Below are 19,398 nucleotides of genomic sequence, written 5' to 3'. Positions count from 1 at the left end.
TTGAATTCATACCTTTTTACCACATGGTGTGGTTTTCCTGTTGTATTGTGTTTCTACTGTGACTGTTTTGTTCCACAGTTTGTCATCTGCAACCACTTACACCTTAAAGTAGATAAATTACTTAAGCCAAAATTACGATTTGAAAATTGTTATTTCTATGCCTGAAATTATATATATATATATATATATATATATATATATATATATATATATATATATATATACATGTGTGTGTGTGTTTACATGATATTTCACTTACGTTTTCTTTTTCCTCATCTTCATCACTGTCAAACACTATATATTGATTTCTTGGATGTGAGGTCCGCCAGTTATGCAAAACACCGTTTTTATCCGTACCCAAACATGTTTCGGCACCACTGTGCCATCATCAGTGGGTTTTCGTTTTTTCATTAAGGTGTTCCTGTATTTGTTGTAGAGCTTGCTGGGGAATGCCTGGCTGGGCGACGAAATATCCATCTTTTCATATGCAGCTCCTTGTATTGGCCGTGTTTGCAGTTAAAAATTTTTGAATGTGAGGTCCGCTAGTTATGCAAAACACCCAGCCAGGCATTCCCCAGCAAGCTCTACAACAAATACAGGAACACCTTAATGAAAAAACGAGAACCCACTGATTATGACACAATGGTGCCGAAACATGTTTGGTTACTTACAGAAACGGTGTTTTGCATAACTGGTGGACCTCACATCCAAAAATTTTTAACTGCAAACACGGTCAATACAAGGAGCTGCATATCAAAAGATGGATACTATATATTGAGCTGTCACAGTCACTGTTTCACTGTTTACCAGCTATAAAAACAAACATGGCGGCCAGTGGGACAGTTGAAGGTGTAAAGCAAGATGGCTGATGGGGGAACAGTTGAAAGTGCTCCCAGCAGTTGTTCTGAATCTTTCAGAGGAGTTTGTGCATCTTGTGTGTGTGTGTGTGTGTGTGTGTGTGTGTGTGTAAGAGAGAGAGAGAGAGAGAGCAGGTTTGAGGATTTTTCATTATTATTATTATTATTATTATTACAAGTACTTTGCACTTTGTTTTTTGTGTGTGTATGTTGTGTGTGAAAAGGGAGAGAGAGAGAGAAAGTGGGTGTGACTGTGGGGCTGCAGATTTTTTTTTCTTTTGTGTGTGTATGGGGGGGGGGGGGGAAGGGGGGAGAGCTCTATAGGGTGGTCTTGTCTAATAGTTCTTTATATCTCTATCCACAACAATTTAATGGTAGTGACGGAGGATAGGGACGAATAATACCTGGCAAACCACGAGGCAGGCAGATTCGATGAACGAATCATGAAGACCAATGTGTTGATCAACAGTGGAGTGGTACCATCTTTTTTCAAATAGTTTTCCACGTTGGTTGGTTGGTTGTTTGGGGAAGGAGACCAGACAGCGTGGTCATCGGTCTCATCGGATTAGGGAAGGATGGGGAAGGAAGTCGGCCGTGCCCTTTCAGAGGAACCATCCCGGCATTTGCCTGGAGTGATTTAGGGAAATCACGGAAAACCTAAATCAGGATGGCCGGACGAGGGATTGAACCGTCGTCCTCCCGAATACGAGTCCAGTGTCTAACCACTGCGCCACCTCGGTCGGTTTTTCCACATTCTCATCGCAATTATCTAGGAATTGTCTCGCTGAAGTATGTCATCTATACATAAGGATTCGAGTCATAGAATGCTTTTAACGTTACCGCCTAGGAACTGAGACCATATGGTGTCCAAAGTCATTACTTTTGGAGTTTGTCTGCAAGCCGGGTTTCTGACAGTGGAGGAAAAAATTCAGTTTTAGTTTATAGTTATGAAAAGAACCATTGTTCACCTAATTCCGTAAGGCTTCAACTTATCGAAGAGTATCCGATTCTCCATAACTATACCACTGATTTCTGAAGATTAGACAGCATTTTTTCTTTCCGAGTGTTACGTTAATAGCCAGCCAGTGCCCCGAGCGTCGCAATAAGCTAACATACTCAAATCTCCATACAGGGTGGTTCGTAAGTGTGGAATCGCGCTTCTAAAAGAAAAACTGGTGGACAAATAGAAATCTGATGATGTGGCTCACACTGAGGAAGGCTGTGAATCTGTTACCACCGTGGACGACTTCTATCTGTATTCTGTCAAATGGATGCTCACTAAGTTTCCTTTCATGGTCACACACTTTTTGTTAACAGATTACCGGCTTCGGTCTTTAATGACCATCATCTGATCTGGAGCAAAACTGGGAAAAACATAAATACACTCGCAGATTGTCTACAGCTTAAAAACAATACATAGACCATAATGAAAAGTAGTACTGACAATATATACATTTGTGCGCTTTAAGTATGAAGAGGCATACCTGTTTCATAAAAACAAAGTCCTAATCTACTGCAGCCATATTGGCATCGTCAAATGTTAAATGCAGAATCAGCACCAGCATCGTCAAATACATATAAATAACATCATATGCACTACTGTTTAAAACAAGCTGCCGTACAGCTTTTGTTGTTGTAAGTTCACCAGATGTCGCTAATGTCGGCGTACACCAGTCTTCAATAATTAATTGAAACAGTGAAAATAAAGGGGGCATTCAATAGTTGAAGTCTGTAGTGAGCTTATAACGTATAAAGGCATTGCAGTAATAAGAAGCAATAAAAAGAAGAACATGACAAAAGTAGGATTGTTAAAATGAGGAAGAGTTAACAAACAGTGGTTGACATATGCTCTAGTGCCAATATTATAGATAATGGCATAAATATTAAATACCTTTGACCACTGTCAACACAGAGGCACTAGAAGCTCACCTAGTCAAGTCTCCATACCGGTGGTGGAGTTCTCGAAACTTGTGTAGAGTCACCGGAACCTCGCGGAATTCCAGAATGTTCCCAATGATGGGCAGCGTGGGCGGCCCTGGAACGTCCACGCGGGGTCTGGTGACCCATAGCCACCACAGTACCGCCGCGACGCCGGCGCAGCTCCACACCGCCAGCTGCGTCAACAACCACGACCACCACACCATGGTGGCCACTGGTAACCAACCTACAGTCAGAAGCACAGCTGATCACTCTTTGGCATGGTTTTCATTACTGTGCACAGGCAAGTTCAGTAAGGATGGCAAGCATCAGATGGCGTTCTACAGCTATTGCGTGCAAAATAGTTCCTGAATAAAGCCGTCGAGATCACTTAATCCTCGTGGTCTAGAAGTTAAGTCCCATAGTGTTCAGAGCCATTTGAACCATTTTTGTGATTAAAAGTATCCTAACACCCCCAAAAACACACGTTTTTCGTATTAGGTGCATTGTGCTGTCACCTACTGCCAGGTACTCCAAATCAGCGACCTCAGTAGTCATTAGACATGGTGAGAAAAATGCGGAAAATATGGGCAAATATTTGTACACATTTTCCGTGTACGACTTACGAAATTCATAACCTAGCATTAAACCTTTTCGTGACAGGAATATGCATTTCACCTCACAAAACATGTATTAAGACAAATACACCTGACGATGGACCCACAGGGTCCGAAATGCATCGTGTAGTCAATAAAACACGAAAATGTTGTAACTGAAGGCATTGTTCAATTCATACCTCCAAAGTTTTCTTTGCATACCTGGGTAAAATTATTTACGGTAAAATTGACACAAATTTTACGGTTACTTTGAACTTTCACCGAGAATCGTGAAACTAGGAAGTTTCCAGTATTATTATTATTATTATTATTATTTTACCAAGTCGGTCTGTGACATTGGTTGAATACAATTCACTGACGTCAACAGGCAGCTATAGTTTTGCGTTCTTGGTGTTCATATGTATTTCCCCAACATCTGCTGACTAGGGCGACTGACATTTACAGACTACCAGACTGCTGAGATTTATATCCTAACAGTTCGATTCAGCTCTTGAAATCTGTTGATTCCAAATTTATTTGCTGACTCTGAATTGCTTGACATCAGATGCATTAGGGATAGATGTATTACCTGTTATTGAAATATGAAAATTTGTGTCAGACCGGTGCTTGAGGAGGAGGAGGATATTGGTGTTTAATGTCCCGTCGACATCGAGGTCATTAGAGACGTAGCACCATCTCGGATTAGAAAAGGATGGGGAAGAAAATCGGCCGTGCCCTTTCACAGAAACCACCCCGACATTTGCGTGAAGCGATTTAGGGAAATTACAGAAAACCTAAATCAGGATGGCCAACGGCCTTGCCGCAGTGGTAACACCGGTCCCCGCCAGAAGTTAAGCGCTGTCGGGCTGGGCTAGCACTTGGATGGGTGACCATCCGGTCTGCCGAGCACTGTTGGCAAGCGGGGTGCATTCAGCCCTTGTGAGGTAAACTGTGGAGCTTCTTGACTGAGAAGTAGCGGCTCCGGTCCCGTAAACTGACACACGGCCAGGGGAGCGGTGTGGTGACCACATGCTCCTCCATATCCGCCTCCAGTGATGCTTGTGGGCTGAGGATGACACGACGGCCGGTCGGTACCTTTGTGCCTTCGTGGCCTGTTCGGGAGGAGTAAATCAGGATGGCCGGACGCGGTTTTCAACCGTCGTCCGAAGGCGAGTCCAGTATGCTAACCATTGCGCCACCTCGCTCGGCTCGGTGCTCGAACCCAGATATCCTGGCTTATTGCGAGTGATCGCGTTAACGACTTTGAATATCCGTGGACGCTTATGGACCGACCCCAACCTTTGCATGTCACATTTCCTACATAGTTATGCCGTAATCGCCTATATTAATTTCCTAACGCGCGCCACCATTATTAATTGGACTTCCACACAGGGATATTGTGACTACGAGGAACAGAGAGCGCTATTGTCATCACTGTATACCCATGTAGGCTTGAAATATTTAACTGGCATGTCTGAAAAAACTGACATTACTGACGAAATTTATTCACTGACTGCCAATTCTTTGACATCCGATGTGATTAAAACGCCGGCTGGGGTGGCCGAGCGGTTCTAGGCGCTACAGTCTGGAACCGTGCAACCGCTACGGTCGCAGGTTGGAATCCTGCCTCGGGCATGGATGTGTGGGATGTCCTTGTGTTACTTAAGTTTAAGTAGTTTTAAGTTCTAGGGGACTGATGACCTTAGAAGTTAAGTCCCATAGTGTTCAGAGCCATTTGAACCATTTTTGTGATTAAAAGTATCCTAACACCCCCAAAAACACACATTTTTCGTATTAGGTGCATTGTGCTGTCACCTACTGCCAGCTACTCCATATCAGCGACCTCAGTAGACATTAGAGATCGTGAGAGAGGAGAATGGCCTTCGAACGTGGTCAGGTGATTCGGTGTCGCTTGTGTCATAAGTCTGTACGCGAGATTTCCACACTCCTAAACATCTCTAGGTCCATTGTTTCCGATATGATAGCAAAGTGGAAACGTGAAGGGACACGTACAGCACAAAAGCGTACAGGCCGACCTCGTCTGTTGACTGACAGAGACCGCCGACAATTGAAGAGGGTGTAATAGGCAGGCATCTATCCAGACCATCACACAGGATTTCCAAACGGCATCACAATCCACTGCAGGTACTATGACAGTTAGGCGGGAGGTGAGAAACCTTGGATTACATGGTCGACCAGCTGTTGATAAGCAACACATCACGCCGGTAAATACCAAACGACACGTCGCTTGGTGTAAGGAGCGCAAACATTGGATGATTGAACAGTGGAAAAAGGTTGTATGGAGTAACTAATCACGAAACACTATGTGGCGGTACGATGGCAGGGTGTGAGTATGGCGAATGCCCGGTGAACGTCATCTGCCAGTGTGAAATTCGGAGGCCGTTGTGTTATGGTATGGTCGTGTTTTTCATGTGGAGGACTAGCACCCCTTGTTGTTTTACGTGGTACTACCACAGCACAGGCCTACATTGATGTTTTAAGCGCTTTCTTGCTTTCCACTCTAGAAGAGAAATTCGGGGTTGGCGATTGCATCGTTCAACACGATCGAGCACCTGTTCATAATACACGGCCTGTGGCGCAGTGCACGACAATAACATCCCTGTAATGGACTGGCCTGCACAGAGTCCTGAGCTGAATTCTATGGAACACATTTGGGAATTTTTGGAACGCCGACTTCGTGCCAGACCTCACAGCCCGACATCAGTACATCTCCTCAGCGCAGCACTCCGTGTAGAATGGGCTGCCATTCCCCGAGAAACCTTCCAGCACACGTATGCCTGCGAGAGCGGAAGCTGTCATCAAGGCTAAGCGTCGGCTAAACCATACTGAATTCCAGAATTAGGGATGGAAGTCGTCACGAACTTGTAAGTCAGATTCAGCCAGGTGTCCGGATACTTTTGATCACAAAGTTTATGAGGTATACATGTATTACCTACAGCCACGAGCGAAAATATTATGACCACTGACGACTGCGAGGCTGAATGCCCCTGTTGGTGTTGCGAGCACGTGATGCTGTAAGGAAAGAATGTAAGAGGGACGAATGGACAGTCGATCTACGTGCGTAAATCCACTGACGCAAGCGGTTTTCACAAAGGGCACATTGTTGTGGCGAATCTGGTCGCCTGTTGGCGTACTACTGTCATGAGCACGTTTGGAGAATGGTTGAAGGATGGTGAGACAACGAGTAGGCCGTAATGGTATTGGTCGACCATGTATCATCACAAAACATAGAGGTCTGAGGATCCCCGTCTGTGTAATCCACGATATGCAGCGATCTTTGGCAGATGTGACGACACAGTACAATTCTGGTGCAGGCACGAGTACTTCGGAGCACACCGTTCAAAGGCCATGTTGAACATGGACCTCCACATCACACAACCTCTGCACATTCTTGTGTTGACCCAACGACATTGTCAGTTATGACTGCAGTGCGCACAGCATCAATGAGTTTTCACTGTGAATCAGTAGACACGTGTCGCCTGTCGAAGGAATCTCATTTCTTCCTACACCAGGTCGATCGCAGGGTACTTACACGCCGTCATCCAAGCGAACGGTTGCACTGCGCCACACATGCAGGCAGCTGAGGGCATATTTATGCTTGGTGTAGATTCAGTTGGACTTCCATGGGATCTTTGTTGGTAATCGAAGGCAGTGAACAGTGTGAGCGTTATTGAGGACCGTCTGCATCGCTTCACGCTTGAAGTCTCTCCTTACGATGACGACATCTTCAAGCCGGATAACTCCCCATGTTGCAAAAATGGCTCTGAGCACTATGGGACTCAACTGCTGTCGTCATCAGTCCGCTAGAACTTAGAACTACTTAAACCTAACTAACCTAAGGACATCACACACACCCATGCCTGAGGCAGGATTCGAACCTGCGACCGTAGCAGCAGCACAGCTCTGGATTGGAGCGCCTAGAACCGCACCGCCACCGCGGCCGGCCCCATGTTGGAAGGTCAGAATCGTTCTACTTTGGTTTGAGGGGCATTATAGTGAACTCACATTGAAGTCCTGTACAGCAAATGTGCCTGATCTGTACACTTTGTTTTCTTTCTTTCGCTTGTGCCTTTCTCCCACAATGACGCAGGGTCGGCATGGTTAATTTAAGGGGTGGCCAGATGCCCTTCCTGCCGCCACCTCGTACCCCCCAGGATGGAATTAGTGTACCCCAACTGTCTAGTGTAATCCATGGAATAGTGCGAATGTGTTCAGATGTCTGCGAGCCGTGTAACTGAGGCGGGACGCGGTGACCAGCCCGGTATTCACCTAGTGGGATGTGGAAAACCGCCTAAAAACCACATCCAGGCTGGCCGGCACATCAGCCTCCCTTTAAGCCGCCGGGCGGATTCGATCCGGGGCCGGCGCGCCTACCTGAGTCCAGGAAGCAGCGCATTAGCGCTCTCAGCTAACCTGCTGGGTTGTGCCTAATCTGTACACTCTGGAACACATATTGGGCGCCAGCTCTGTGCCCACACAACACCATCCCGTAATTTGCGGGAATTGCTTCATCTGAGAGTGTACATCTAGTGCCACAGACTTCTGGAGTCCTTCGAGGACCTGTAGAATCCATGCCAAGCAGAATCTCTGTTGTACTGTGTTTGAAAAGTGGAACAACACGCTGTTAAACAGGTGGTCGTACTGTCTTGATTCATCGGTGTATTAGCGACACATAAAAATTTGTACCAGACCAAGAATCGAGCCCGGATTGTCCACTTATTGCGAGCTGCCTCCGTCAACCACTTCGGCACTCCTTGCATGCCTATGGACCTACCCCAACCTCCATATGTCACAATGTCTACATCCTTACGCCACAGTTCGCCATATTCATCACTTAGAGCTCGCCATTATTTTTAACTGAATTTATGAGCAGGGGTAATGAGACTACAAGGAATCGTGGACACTGTTACTATCGTCACGTACCTGCATAAGAGGGAAATCGGGGGTTCGAATCCCGGTCCGGTACAAATTTTCGTATGACACTAATAAGTAGTACATCTATACCCAATACAGCGGATGTCAAATAATTTAGAGTCAGTGAATAAATTTCGAATTGTTTCGTTCAGCTGTGGATTATGAATAATGTCCTATGCTTCAGACATGTCGGAAGGTATTACAAGCCTAAACGGTATGCGAGGGCAACAACAGGCAACAGGGATCTCGATTCCTTGTAGTCTCTTTCTTCCTATGCAGGAATCTGGTGAATAATGCTGGAGAACCTTAGGTGATGTATTCGGGAGACTTTGGCGTAAGGAGCTAGGTAGTGCGACATATGGTGGTTTCCGAGATATGTATTCGTAGTTGCGAATATGGTCAACCGTCAGCTGTATACTGAAGTGACAACGATGAACACTCTCTAAATGTATTTTGTGTGTGGAAATAGTGACAGTAGAAGATGCAGCAACTGCCAATGTAAGTAACTTAAAAGCAGATGTCCTCGGTTTAGCGAAGTACCTTAAATCACTTAATAAAGGCAAGGCCTCAGATACTGACTGTATACCAGTCGAGTTCCTTCCAGAGTATACTAATACAATAGCCCCATACTTAGCAGTAACACGCAATTACTCCCTCATCGAAAGATGCGTACGTAAAGACTGGAAGTTGCGCAAGTCACTCCAATACCTTAGAAAGCAAACAAAAGTAATCCGCTGAATTACAGACTCATATTACTAACCATTCACGGTAGGACTTTTGGAACATATACTGTATTCCAAGATTATGAATTACCTCGAGGAAAACAATTTATTGACAAATAGCCATCACAGATTCAGAAAATATCGTAAAATACTATTCTTATCAAACATTGTTCCTTATTTTCAAGAACTAATGAGTGCTATTGACCAGGGATTTCAAGTGGATTCCTGCTTTTTTTCAGAAGGACATTGACACCGTTCCTCACAAGCGACTTCCAAACAATTGTTTGCCTATGGAGTATCAATTGTGCATCTGATTAGATTAGATTAATTATTCATTCCATACACCCACAAAAGAGGGGATCCTCTTGGGTGTGGAATATGTCAGATAAACACATTACAAAAGTGTAATTAGAAAATCTTGAGTTTCATTAATTTTAATGATCCTCAGTCAATAAACAGTAAAATTATGTACGTGAATTAAAATTAAACTTCTAATATTTAAAGGTTTAATACTTACATCTGCTTACATTAAATCCATCATTCACACAGTAGCTAGTTACTTGGCTGTTACAACCAAGTATTGTCAAAAATTATAGTAAATTATTCACTTCAATGATCGTCAGTTAAGAAGTCAAATTATGTACAAGATTTAAAATTAAACCTTCACTATTTACAGATGTAAGACTTACATCGGCATTCCATACATCCATCATTCATACAGTAGGTAGTTACTTGGCTGTTTTTTTTTTTCAAAAATTAAAGTATAATAAATTTTCATTAAAATGGTCTACTGCACTTGTTGAGAAATTGACGGATGGAATAGAAGGAGTTGGCCACCAAAAATTCTTCTAAATTATGTTTAAATTGTTTCTTGTCTGAAACTAAACTGTTTATGGCTGTTGGAAACTTATTGAAAATATGCGTCGCTGAATAAGTGATTTTAAATCTTTTTGTATATTGTTCTTATTCCTAGCATTGGTACTGTGTACTAACCAGTTAGTTGGAAAAAGAGATGTATTATTTACAACAAACTTCATCAAGGAATAAATATACTGAGAAGCTGTGGTTAGTATGCCCAATTCTTTGAATACGTTTCGACATGATGTTCTTGGATTTACACTACACATTAATCTTATTATACGCATCTGTACCCTAAACATTTTTTCTCGGTTGGTGGAGTTACACAAAATATGATACCATATGATATAATGGAGTGAAAATAAGCAAAATATGCCAGTTTTTTTATATTTATATCTCCTATGTCTGACATCATTCGCATTGCAAACACAGCCTGTTTAGGTGCATTAGCAGTTCGTTAGTATGTCGCTCCCAACTGAATTTATTATCAAGTTGTAATCCCAAGAATTTTACACTCTCAACTTCTCCTGTTTCCATGTCATCATATTTTGTACACACACTAGAAGGAAATCTCTTGGAAGTTCTGAACTGCATATAGTGGGTCTTTTCAAAGTTTAATGGCAGTGAATTGGCTATGAACCACTTATTAATGTCAGTAAAAATTTGATTAGCTGCCATTTCCCAATTTATATTTCATTTCATATTTATGCAATGTTTGTATCATCTGCAAATAAGACAAACTTGGTATCTGGTAATGTAACAGATGACAGGTCATTAATATATATAAGAGAAAGTAGTGGACCTAGTATGGAACCTTGGGGAACACCACATGTAATTTCGTCCCAGTCAGATAATGTCTGATTGCCTACTGCTGAAGTGTTACGTAATGACACCCTTTCTTTGTGTTAGTAAGATACGACTGAAACCACTTTGAAGCACTACCAGTGATGCCATAATATTTTAATTTACTTAAAAGAATGCTGTGACTCACACAGTCAAAAGCCTTTGACAGGTCACAGAATATGCCAGTTGCCTCTAATTTGTTGTCTAATGAATTATGGACATTTTCACTGTAAGCGTAAATAGCCTTCTCAATATCAGAACCCTTAAGAAACCCAAACTGTGACTTTGACAGTATGTTATTTTCACTAAGGTGCTTAAGTAGACGCTTCAACATAACGTTTTCCATACTGCATTGGTGGTTCTGTGCAAGAAAGGTCGCAGTTCCTAGTAACTGATCGTGAGTCATCGGGTGAAACACAAGCAATATCTGGCCTTCCCCAAGGAAGTGTTATGGATCCTCTACTGTTCCTGATCTGCATAATTTAGAGTCCTCAGATAATACTGTCATTTCGAGAATTTTTAAAGTCGTCAGATTGTAGGGAAGCAGCCTACTCACGCTGTAGTAAATTCACATCAGTTTCCATTGTGTGCCAGCCAGTCTGCTGTAACTAGCTCTGACGTCATAAATGTTGCGCAATACCTTAAAAATCAAGGAAATGACCTAAAACTTTTCTAGCATGTCAGGAATAATACTAAAGTAATGTACGTTAAATATCTGTTCGATAACTTCAGCCATTTTCGAAATTTGGACGTTTTTCTGAAAAAATCATTGGCGCAACAGAAAAGAGCTAGAGACTTCAAAATTTATATTTAGATTCATCTTTCATAATGATTTAATAAAAACAGTACTTTGGATTTCACAAATTAAGATTTTAGTGGAAATTCATGATTTTCTGGTTTTCATCTCAAAACTGAAGGAAGCAATATAGATTAAGTAGGCTAATAAATAAGGCTAGGATGTTTAGATTTAAATAGGTTGGAGGTCCGCTATGACTATGAAGATGTGAAAAGTTTCTTTTGAATACCTATAAAATTATAGCGATAGTGGATCTCAAAAGAGCCAGTTCAGAGCTCATCTACTGCGTGCAATGTAATTTAATTAATTCTCTCGCCCAAAATATTTAACTTAGCCACGTCAAAATTTTATCATCAATACTTACCTGCGTGCTGAATGCACGTTTAAATTAAGAGTTTCATCGGCCATCAGCAAAAGAAGCTATAAATTATTATGTAACTTGAAGTGGTGCGTTACTAGCCCAACGGCTAGTCGGGAGAGCCGATTTGATCAGGCGTTCCCTTAGCCGTCCGCACCACGGCTTTATATATAAGAACGCTGCGTGAGGAAGGAAGGCCCCAGTTCTCTCCAGACGCTGAATGACACGCCATCTGTGTCGGGAGTCGCGTCGCATCAGTGTCACTGCTACAAACAGCCTCGGGTGCCGTATTAAGTTACTAGAGATACGCGGAACCATGAAAACATTTCAAGTGAAGTGTTAATTCTGGGATGATTTTCATTATCTAGCTTCAGTTTGCGTATTGTCGTATTTTCACGTGCCGTCGCGGGACAGACATTCTACCAATTATTTAGCGTGGCGTTTGATGAAATATTCTCATCAAATTATGGCGAGCATTATTTTTAACATTTAATTCGGACATTTATAGTTGCATCAGCGCATTAGACTCTGAACTGCTCTGTTAGTTAGGTTGTATGGATACTTGTGTTTTTCATCAGTGACTTTCAGAATATACTCAACTATTTTGGAATATCGTTTTTGATTACAAATCCCGGACAATCTCCTAATTCCTCAGAGCTATAAGCTGCAGCTATAATTGTATTCTCATATGAAGTGGGCACTAGGAATTCTAATTACAGGCTTCACGTTTGGTTAAATCACTTTCTGGTTGCTAAAGTGTAATTAGAGAGCGAGTGTTGAGAACGGCGAAAGACAGCATTAACAACATTCTAAAAGCCTGAAACTGATTCAACATTCAAGCATTTATACAGCAATTCATTTATTTTTACAACTTATTCGCCGCCCCACAAGATGTCTAAAACCACCTGAAAAATGATTTAGACGAGATATATTTATTACGAGAAAAGTGGCAATTGACTCTAAATAATGAAAAGTGTGAAGTTATCCACGTGAGTACTAAAACGAATCCGTTAAATTTCGGTAACACGATAAATCACACACGTCTAAAGCTGTGAAAGCAACCAAAGACTTAGGGGCTGCAATTACAAACAACTTAAATTGGAACGATGACGTTGATAATGTGGTGGAGGAGTCAAACTAAAGAATGCGATCTATTGGCAGGACATTTACAAGACGCAATATGTTTAATAAAGAGAAGGCCTACACCAGACTTATCCGCCCTCTTCTGGAGCACTGCTGTGCTTTGTAGGATCCGTATAAGATAGGATCGATGAAGGACACAGAAAAAGTTGAATGAAATGGGGCTCCGTGTATCACTGCGAAATAGGGGAGGGTGTACCACGAATACGTTACGCGAATTGGGTTGGCAGTCCTTTAAAGATAGGCGTTTTTCGTTGCGGCAGGTTCTTCTCGTGTAATTTCAATTATCAACTTTCTCCTCAGAGTGTGAAAATATTTTGCTGACATAGGGAGAAATGCTCATCATCATGAAATAAGAAAAATCAGACCTCCCACGAAAAGATTTAAGTGTTCTTTTTTCCCGCTCGCTGCTCTGCCAGGCACTAAATTGTGAATTGCAGGGTAATCATGTAGATGTAGATCTGAAGCATGTAAAGCATGTAAATTTAACGTCGTAAAAACGGCGGAAAGCACAAAAACGTGCACTTATCTATTTATTTACTGTAAATAGTTTCAAATCTAAATAGGTTTACGTGATTTAATTTTGTGAAATGCAATTATTATTTCATACACAATATTTCAAAGAAATAGCTGCAGTCAACATGTGTCTGACTGCAACGATTGTGATACGTTCGTTTCTTGTTATAAGAAGTAGGTGAAGAGCGTTCCTACTCTCTCCTGTTTGTTAGCCTTCATATTGATAGCTGCGTTCCTTCCGTATAAGTAAGTACTTATTCTTTTGTGTAGACAAACGTGATGTAAGCGTCACGTACTATCTTTAGAACTATTTGCAGTTAAATTTATGTAAATTAGTCAAGTCTCGTGCTTTCTCATTTTACCAGTTCTCCTAATAGATATATGACACAAGAAACGTTTTACTGCTTTACTGTCACAGCGAACGACCAATACGAGCTTAACGGATCGTCAAGAGGAGACGCAGTGGCCGAATACTTACGACTAGTATTCTGCCATTTATTCATTTGCAACTTGCTACAGCGTCCCTGAGATTGTCAATCGTCACGAAGCGTTTTGCAAACTTGAATACAAGCGCGGAACCTTAAATGATCTGGCCACAGTCTCCAAGCTATGATTCCGTTTCACCCATAAATAACAGACACCGGCACCGCAAAACTGATGGTGATATTGAAAGGTGTAATGTTTTCTAAACTTTATAGCATTTTTCTAGTAGTCAATTTGGCCGCTAACAAAGATTCACCCGCCAACAATGGCTGTCTGCTCCAGTTAATTTTAACACTTTTCTTTCCAGTGATTAATTTCAATTTCTATTTAGTCAAATTTTCTTACGTGAGCAGATGAGTCAGATTCAGAGCATTGTGTCAAACGATGAACCGTATGAAGCGTCTTATTTGTAATGTCTGAAGATCTGTGAACGTCCCCCTAACAGTGAAGCTACTGTTTATGATCAAATTGTACATTTCGCACGCTACGTTTGTAAAATAAACCCGCTTAAATTTTCTTACGTGTGCTCGTGCCGTCTCTAGCACCTTTGCCCGTCGGCTACACTGCAATATATCTTTCCCTCCCTTTCACTTCCCCTCAATTGCATACGGGTGCCCTCCTCTGTTTGCATGAAGTGTACACAAAGTAGGTCTGTACCTGAGAACCTGATTTTATACTGTATTCAAACATTATAGCTGTATCCATATGAAGGTAAAACCGAGCGCCAAGTGGAAATTGGCACAAAGTGCTGTGGTATTCTGACACGTTACTACCCTTAAGGGGGGTAGGACTTCAAACGGACCGACTTGGAGCACGAGAGACACCACGGGGCATTTTAATTTCCACTGTCTATACTTTTACATATAAATTCGTAAAACGTTGTCAGTATGGCCAGGAAGGACTCAGGATGCACACTCATAGGAATTAAAGTTCAAAAATATAGCAAAATAATCGTTTTTACATTTGAAAATTCACGATTTTTTCACTTACTATTGGCTGCATTTGTTGCTATAGGTACACTTTTCTTCATAAGTAAGAGAGAGTCTTCGATGAATTTTGCACAGCTTACACACCATACTTACAGGTGTATGACTCTGTGGAATTTATTTAATTCATGAAATTTTAAACTTCATGTTTAGAAAAAACTCAAATTTTATTGTTAATTATCTCAATTTTTACCACAGTTTTTAATAGATTTGGAAAATTCTAGAGTTTTGCATTAAGGAGTTTGTGGTTAATAAGCATACCAAATTTGAAGGCAATAGGATATTTATTTTGGATGCTACATGAACCTAAGTACAGAAATTTGTGTTTAGCAGAAAATGGCCGTTGAAGTTTCTGCTTGTATATAGCATTCTTGTAGTACTGTCCAGCACCATGAGCAGGTTCTTTTCCATTTTCTAAATCAATTTTCTTCCTTTTCACATTCCTATGATGCTCTCTTCTTGATTTTATTACCTCCAAAAATGGGTTATCTGCTTTCACTACAAGCTGTCAGACTACCGTATAAAAAGCTTTGATGCAGTTCACACCGGGCTTAATTCCCACTTTCTCTAAAACATATTTTACGCTTTGCACAACATCATTAAAACATGAAACTTCATCATAAACACCAATACCATGTGTATTTATTCCCACAAAAATGGCTTTTGGCAATCTTTCTCATACACATAGGTTTGATTGTGGGTACAGGAGGATATTTCTTCAATAAGTTTTCATTTGCAAGGTCCCTGAATATAGGTTTGAAAGCTTCCATTGCAGCATTTTGTAGAGAATTCCTGTGATGATATTCTTCACAACCAGCAATTGACCTTTGGTAGCCACACCATGATTCGCTTTCTTTTGGGCACAAGTTGTGCTTAAGGTTGTTGTCTGTGGACATTTTGTGGAAGTATAAGGCCCAAACTGCTTGCTTCATATTTTTCAAGTCCCCTGTGAATTCTAGGCATCTTTTGCGATAATATGCCACAAACGGACACAAAACAACGCAGCCAAATGAAAATCGTTTCGAAATTCACAACACCACACTGCAAGCCTTTCAAAACAGAGAACAAACAAAATCAGCGATCAAAACAATGGACGTCAATAGCAGCAGACAAAGTATATCAATAGTCTTTTGTTTCGCGTATGACAGTCTCTGGCGCAAATATAAACATTCGAATTCTACAGAGCGAAATACACGCAAATATGACAGAAGAATGCTGTGCAAAGGGGTGTGGCGCTGCATCTTGGTACAATTAAGACCAAATAACGTGCCTTATAATCTCTCAAATATATGTATTTTGTACGTCAAACTATTCAGGAAGACGTGTGCTACAAAATAGGCATGTGTCTCAAAAATCTTTTTTTTAAATTTTTGACGTCCCACCCCTTAAAGAGAGTCAAAAACAGTAATTTCAGTGATTTAATATAAATTTTAAAAAAAGAACAGGGTAGGTATCAGCATATGGTGGTTCCGCGTATTGTCGTCTGCAATATGTACGGCTCAGCGCTGTAATGCAACCAATGCTCAGTACCACCTTCTTCGTGAAGCTGAGAATGCAAAATATAAGGGAAATAACCACCATCAAAAACTTTCAAATGTTCGTGGGGCCTTTTCCGACAGAGGTAAACCGTACAACGACGTCATTGTTAGTCGACGAATGACCGAATCATTTTTTGCATAGCTTGGGTGAAAATCCTGCAAGGCACAAATAAAATGACCAGTCCAAGTATCTGAGGGACGTATAGCGCAAGAAGGAGTAAAAAGTGTTCGGTCATTAACGTCCACTAACAATGTGCCGCTGACGCCTCTGACCTAGCGAGCCTCTAAAAACACATCATGAAAATTAAAAATCATATAAAAGTGACATGATTTTTGTTAGAAATGAAAGGCACAGCAACTTGAACTTCGTACTCTATCGAGAAAACCTAATTATCATTTGCATAATAATCCTTACAATGAGCACAGCAGAATGGCGTCCGTACCTTACGAGAGCGAGACAACGAAAGGCAAAACTCACAAGCGGTAACAAACATCCGAACTACAGATACATCAGACGTACCAATTAGTCCCACTATGAGATATGACATTTTAGAGTCCATAAACTAACGTAAATGCATAAATTTCAAGTAAGAGCCCAGGTGCAACGATTACAAATTTACATTATGTGATCAAAAGTATCCGGACATCCCAAAACATACGTTTTTCGTATTAGATGCACTGTGCTGTCACCTACTACCAGGTACGCCATGCAAACTACCTCAGCAGCCTTTAGGCATCGTGAAAGAGCAGAATGGGGCGCTTCGAGGAACTCACGGATATCGAAGGTGGTCAGGTGACAGGGTGTCACTTGTTTCATACGTCTGTAAATGAGATTTCCACTGTTTCCGATGTGACAGTTAAGTGGTAAACGTGAAGGGACACGTACAGCACAAAGGCATACGGGCCGATCTCGTCTATTGACTGACAGAGTTCAAAAATGGCTCTGAGCACTATGGGACTTAACTTCTGAGGTCATTAGCCCCTAGAACTTAGAACTACTTAAACCTAATTAACCTAAGGACATCACACACATCCATGCCCGAGGCAGGATTCGAACCTGCGACCGTAGCGGTCGCGCGGTTCCAGACTGCAGCGCCTAGAACCGCTCGGCCATCCCGGCCGGCACTGACAGAGTCCTCGGACAGTTGAAGAGGGTAGTAATGTGTAATAGGCAGACATCCATCCAGACCATCACACAGGAATTCCATCCTGTATCAGGATCCACTGAAAGTTCTATGACAGTTAGGCGGGAGGTGAAAATACCTGGATTTCATGGTCGAGCGGTTGCTCATAAGCCACACTTTACGCCAGTAAAGCCAAATTATGCCTCGCTTAGTTTAAGGAGCGTAAACATTGGACGACTGAACAGTGGAAAAACGTTGTATGGAGTGACGAATCACGGTATACAATGTGGCGATGCGATGGCAGGGTGTGGGTATGTCGAATGCCTGGTGAACGTCATCTGCCAGCGTGTGTAGTGCCAACAGTAAAATTCGGAGGCGGTGGTGTTACGTTGTGGTCGTGTTTTTCATGGAGGGGCCTTGCACCCCTTGTTGTTTTGCATGGCACTATCACAGCACAGGCCTACATTGATGTTTTAAGCACATTCTTGCTTCCCACTGTTGAAGAGCAATTAGCGGATGGCGAATGCATCTTTCAACACGATCGATCACCTGTTCATAATGCACGGCCTGTGGCGGAATGGTTACACGACAGTAACATCCCTGTAATGGACTGGCCTGCACAGAGTCCTGACTTGAATCCTATAGAACACCTTTGTGATGTTTTGGAACGCCGACTTCGTGCCAGGCCTCACCGACCGACATCGATACCTCTCCTCAGTGCAGCACCCTGTGAAGAATGGGCTGCCATACCCCAAGAAACCTTCCAGCACCTGAGTGAACATATGCCTGCGAGAGCGGAAGCTATCAACAAGGCTAGGGGTGGGCCAACACCATATTGAATTCCAGCATTACGGATGGAGGGCGCAACGAAATGGTGGGTCATTTTCAGCCAGATGTCCGGATACTTTTGATCAGCTAATGTCACAAGCAGTTCATATATACAAAATAGGGGGAAATAAAAAGTAATAATACAATACAGACTAAAATCAGAGGATGGTGAATGTGATGAAATGTGAATGACCTTCTGGGAGTGGGTCTTTGTTACATGTAAATATTTATAACGCCGCATACTTCCATATTACAATACGTCAGTTCTTGAATACACAAAAAAGGCCAGCAGGAATGACCACGTGTTGGTTTGACCAATTCGAGGGGAGGCGTCACGGAGATGATGAGAAACTTGAGCTGGCAGCACTTGAAGGTAGAGCGGCCCGTGAAAGACTACTCACACGGCAGAGAGGGCTGCTCGCGAACTCTGGACACGGACGGCACCTGAGGCAGAGGTGGAGCGCCGATGACGTAGGGGCCCGCACCGCTGTGAGACTTCTGCGACGTCTGCCGCTGCAGACTGTACGGTGCTGAATGCAACGCGCTGTTATTATACGCACCACCCGTCAGCCTTGGACACACCCAGAACCACCCGCACCGGTTCTTAGGCATGACCTTGAGCGTGCATCGGCTCTCAGTAAAAGAGTGCTCTGGGTTTAGAAATTCCCAGCAGATGGAAAGAGCCACGAGTTATCAGATAGGACTGTGAGACGTTGTAATCAGCCACGTATTATCAGGCAGAATATCACAATAGCTTATAAGCTACATGTCGTATCAGATGGTAATATCCCACCGGAAAAGTTGTGCCATAGCATTAAAAAAAAAAAAGACAGCAGTGAGTCGCAAAGTCTAGCTTTCGTCGACACTTTTTTTATGCGATTTTATTGTAATCCGGCAATGT

At 42.2% G+C, this 19,398-nt stretch overlaps 1 protein-coding gene across 1 annotated transcript in view; it reads right to left on the bottom strand.

The window, feature by feature from the left end:
* The window catches only part of LOC126424688 (cytochrome P450 4C1-like), an 87,358-nt gene extending 68,249 nt beyond the window's left edge, over nucleotides 1–19,109 (bottom strand). Inside the window, exons 1-2 of the mRNA XM_050087415.1 lie at nucleotides 18,899–19,109; nucleotides 2,787–3,021 (exon numbers count right to left, since the gene is read on the bottom strand). Of these exons, the coding sequence (XP_049943372.1) occupies nucleotides 2,787–3,021; nucleotides 18,899–19,109 (446 nt within the window). The remainder of the gene's footprint in view (nucleotides 1–2,786; nucleotides 3,022–18,898) is intronic.
* Between the last annotated feature and the right edge of the window lie 289 nt (nucleotides 19,110–19,398).

This window comes from Schistocerca serialis, chromosome 10 (assembly GCF_023864345.2).
Source record: "Schistocerca serialis cubense isolate TAMUIC-IGC-003099 chromosome 10, iqSchSeri2.2, whole genome shotgun sequence".
Classification (NCBI taxonomy): Eukaryota; Metazoa; Arthropoda; class Insecta; order Orthoptera; family Acrididae; genus Schistocerca; species Schistocerca serialis.
This window is presented reverse-complemented; position numbering and strand designations above follow the sequence as displayed.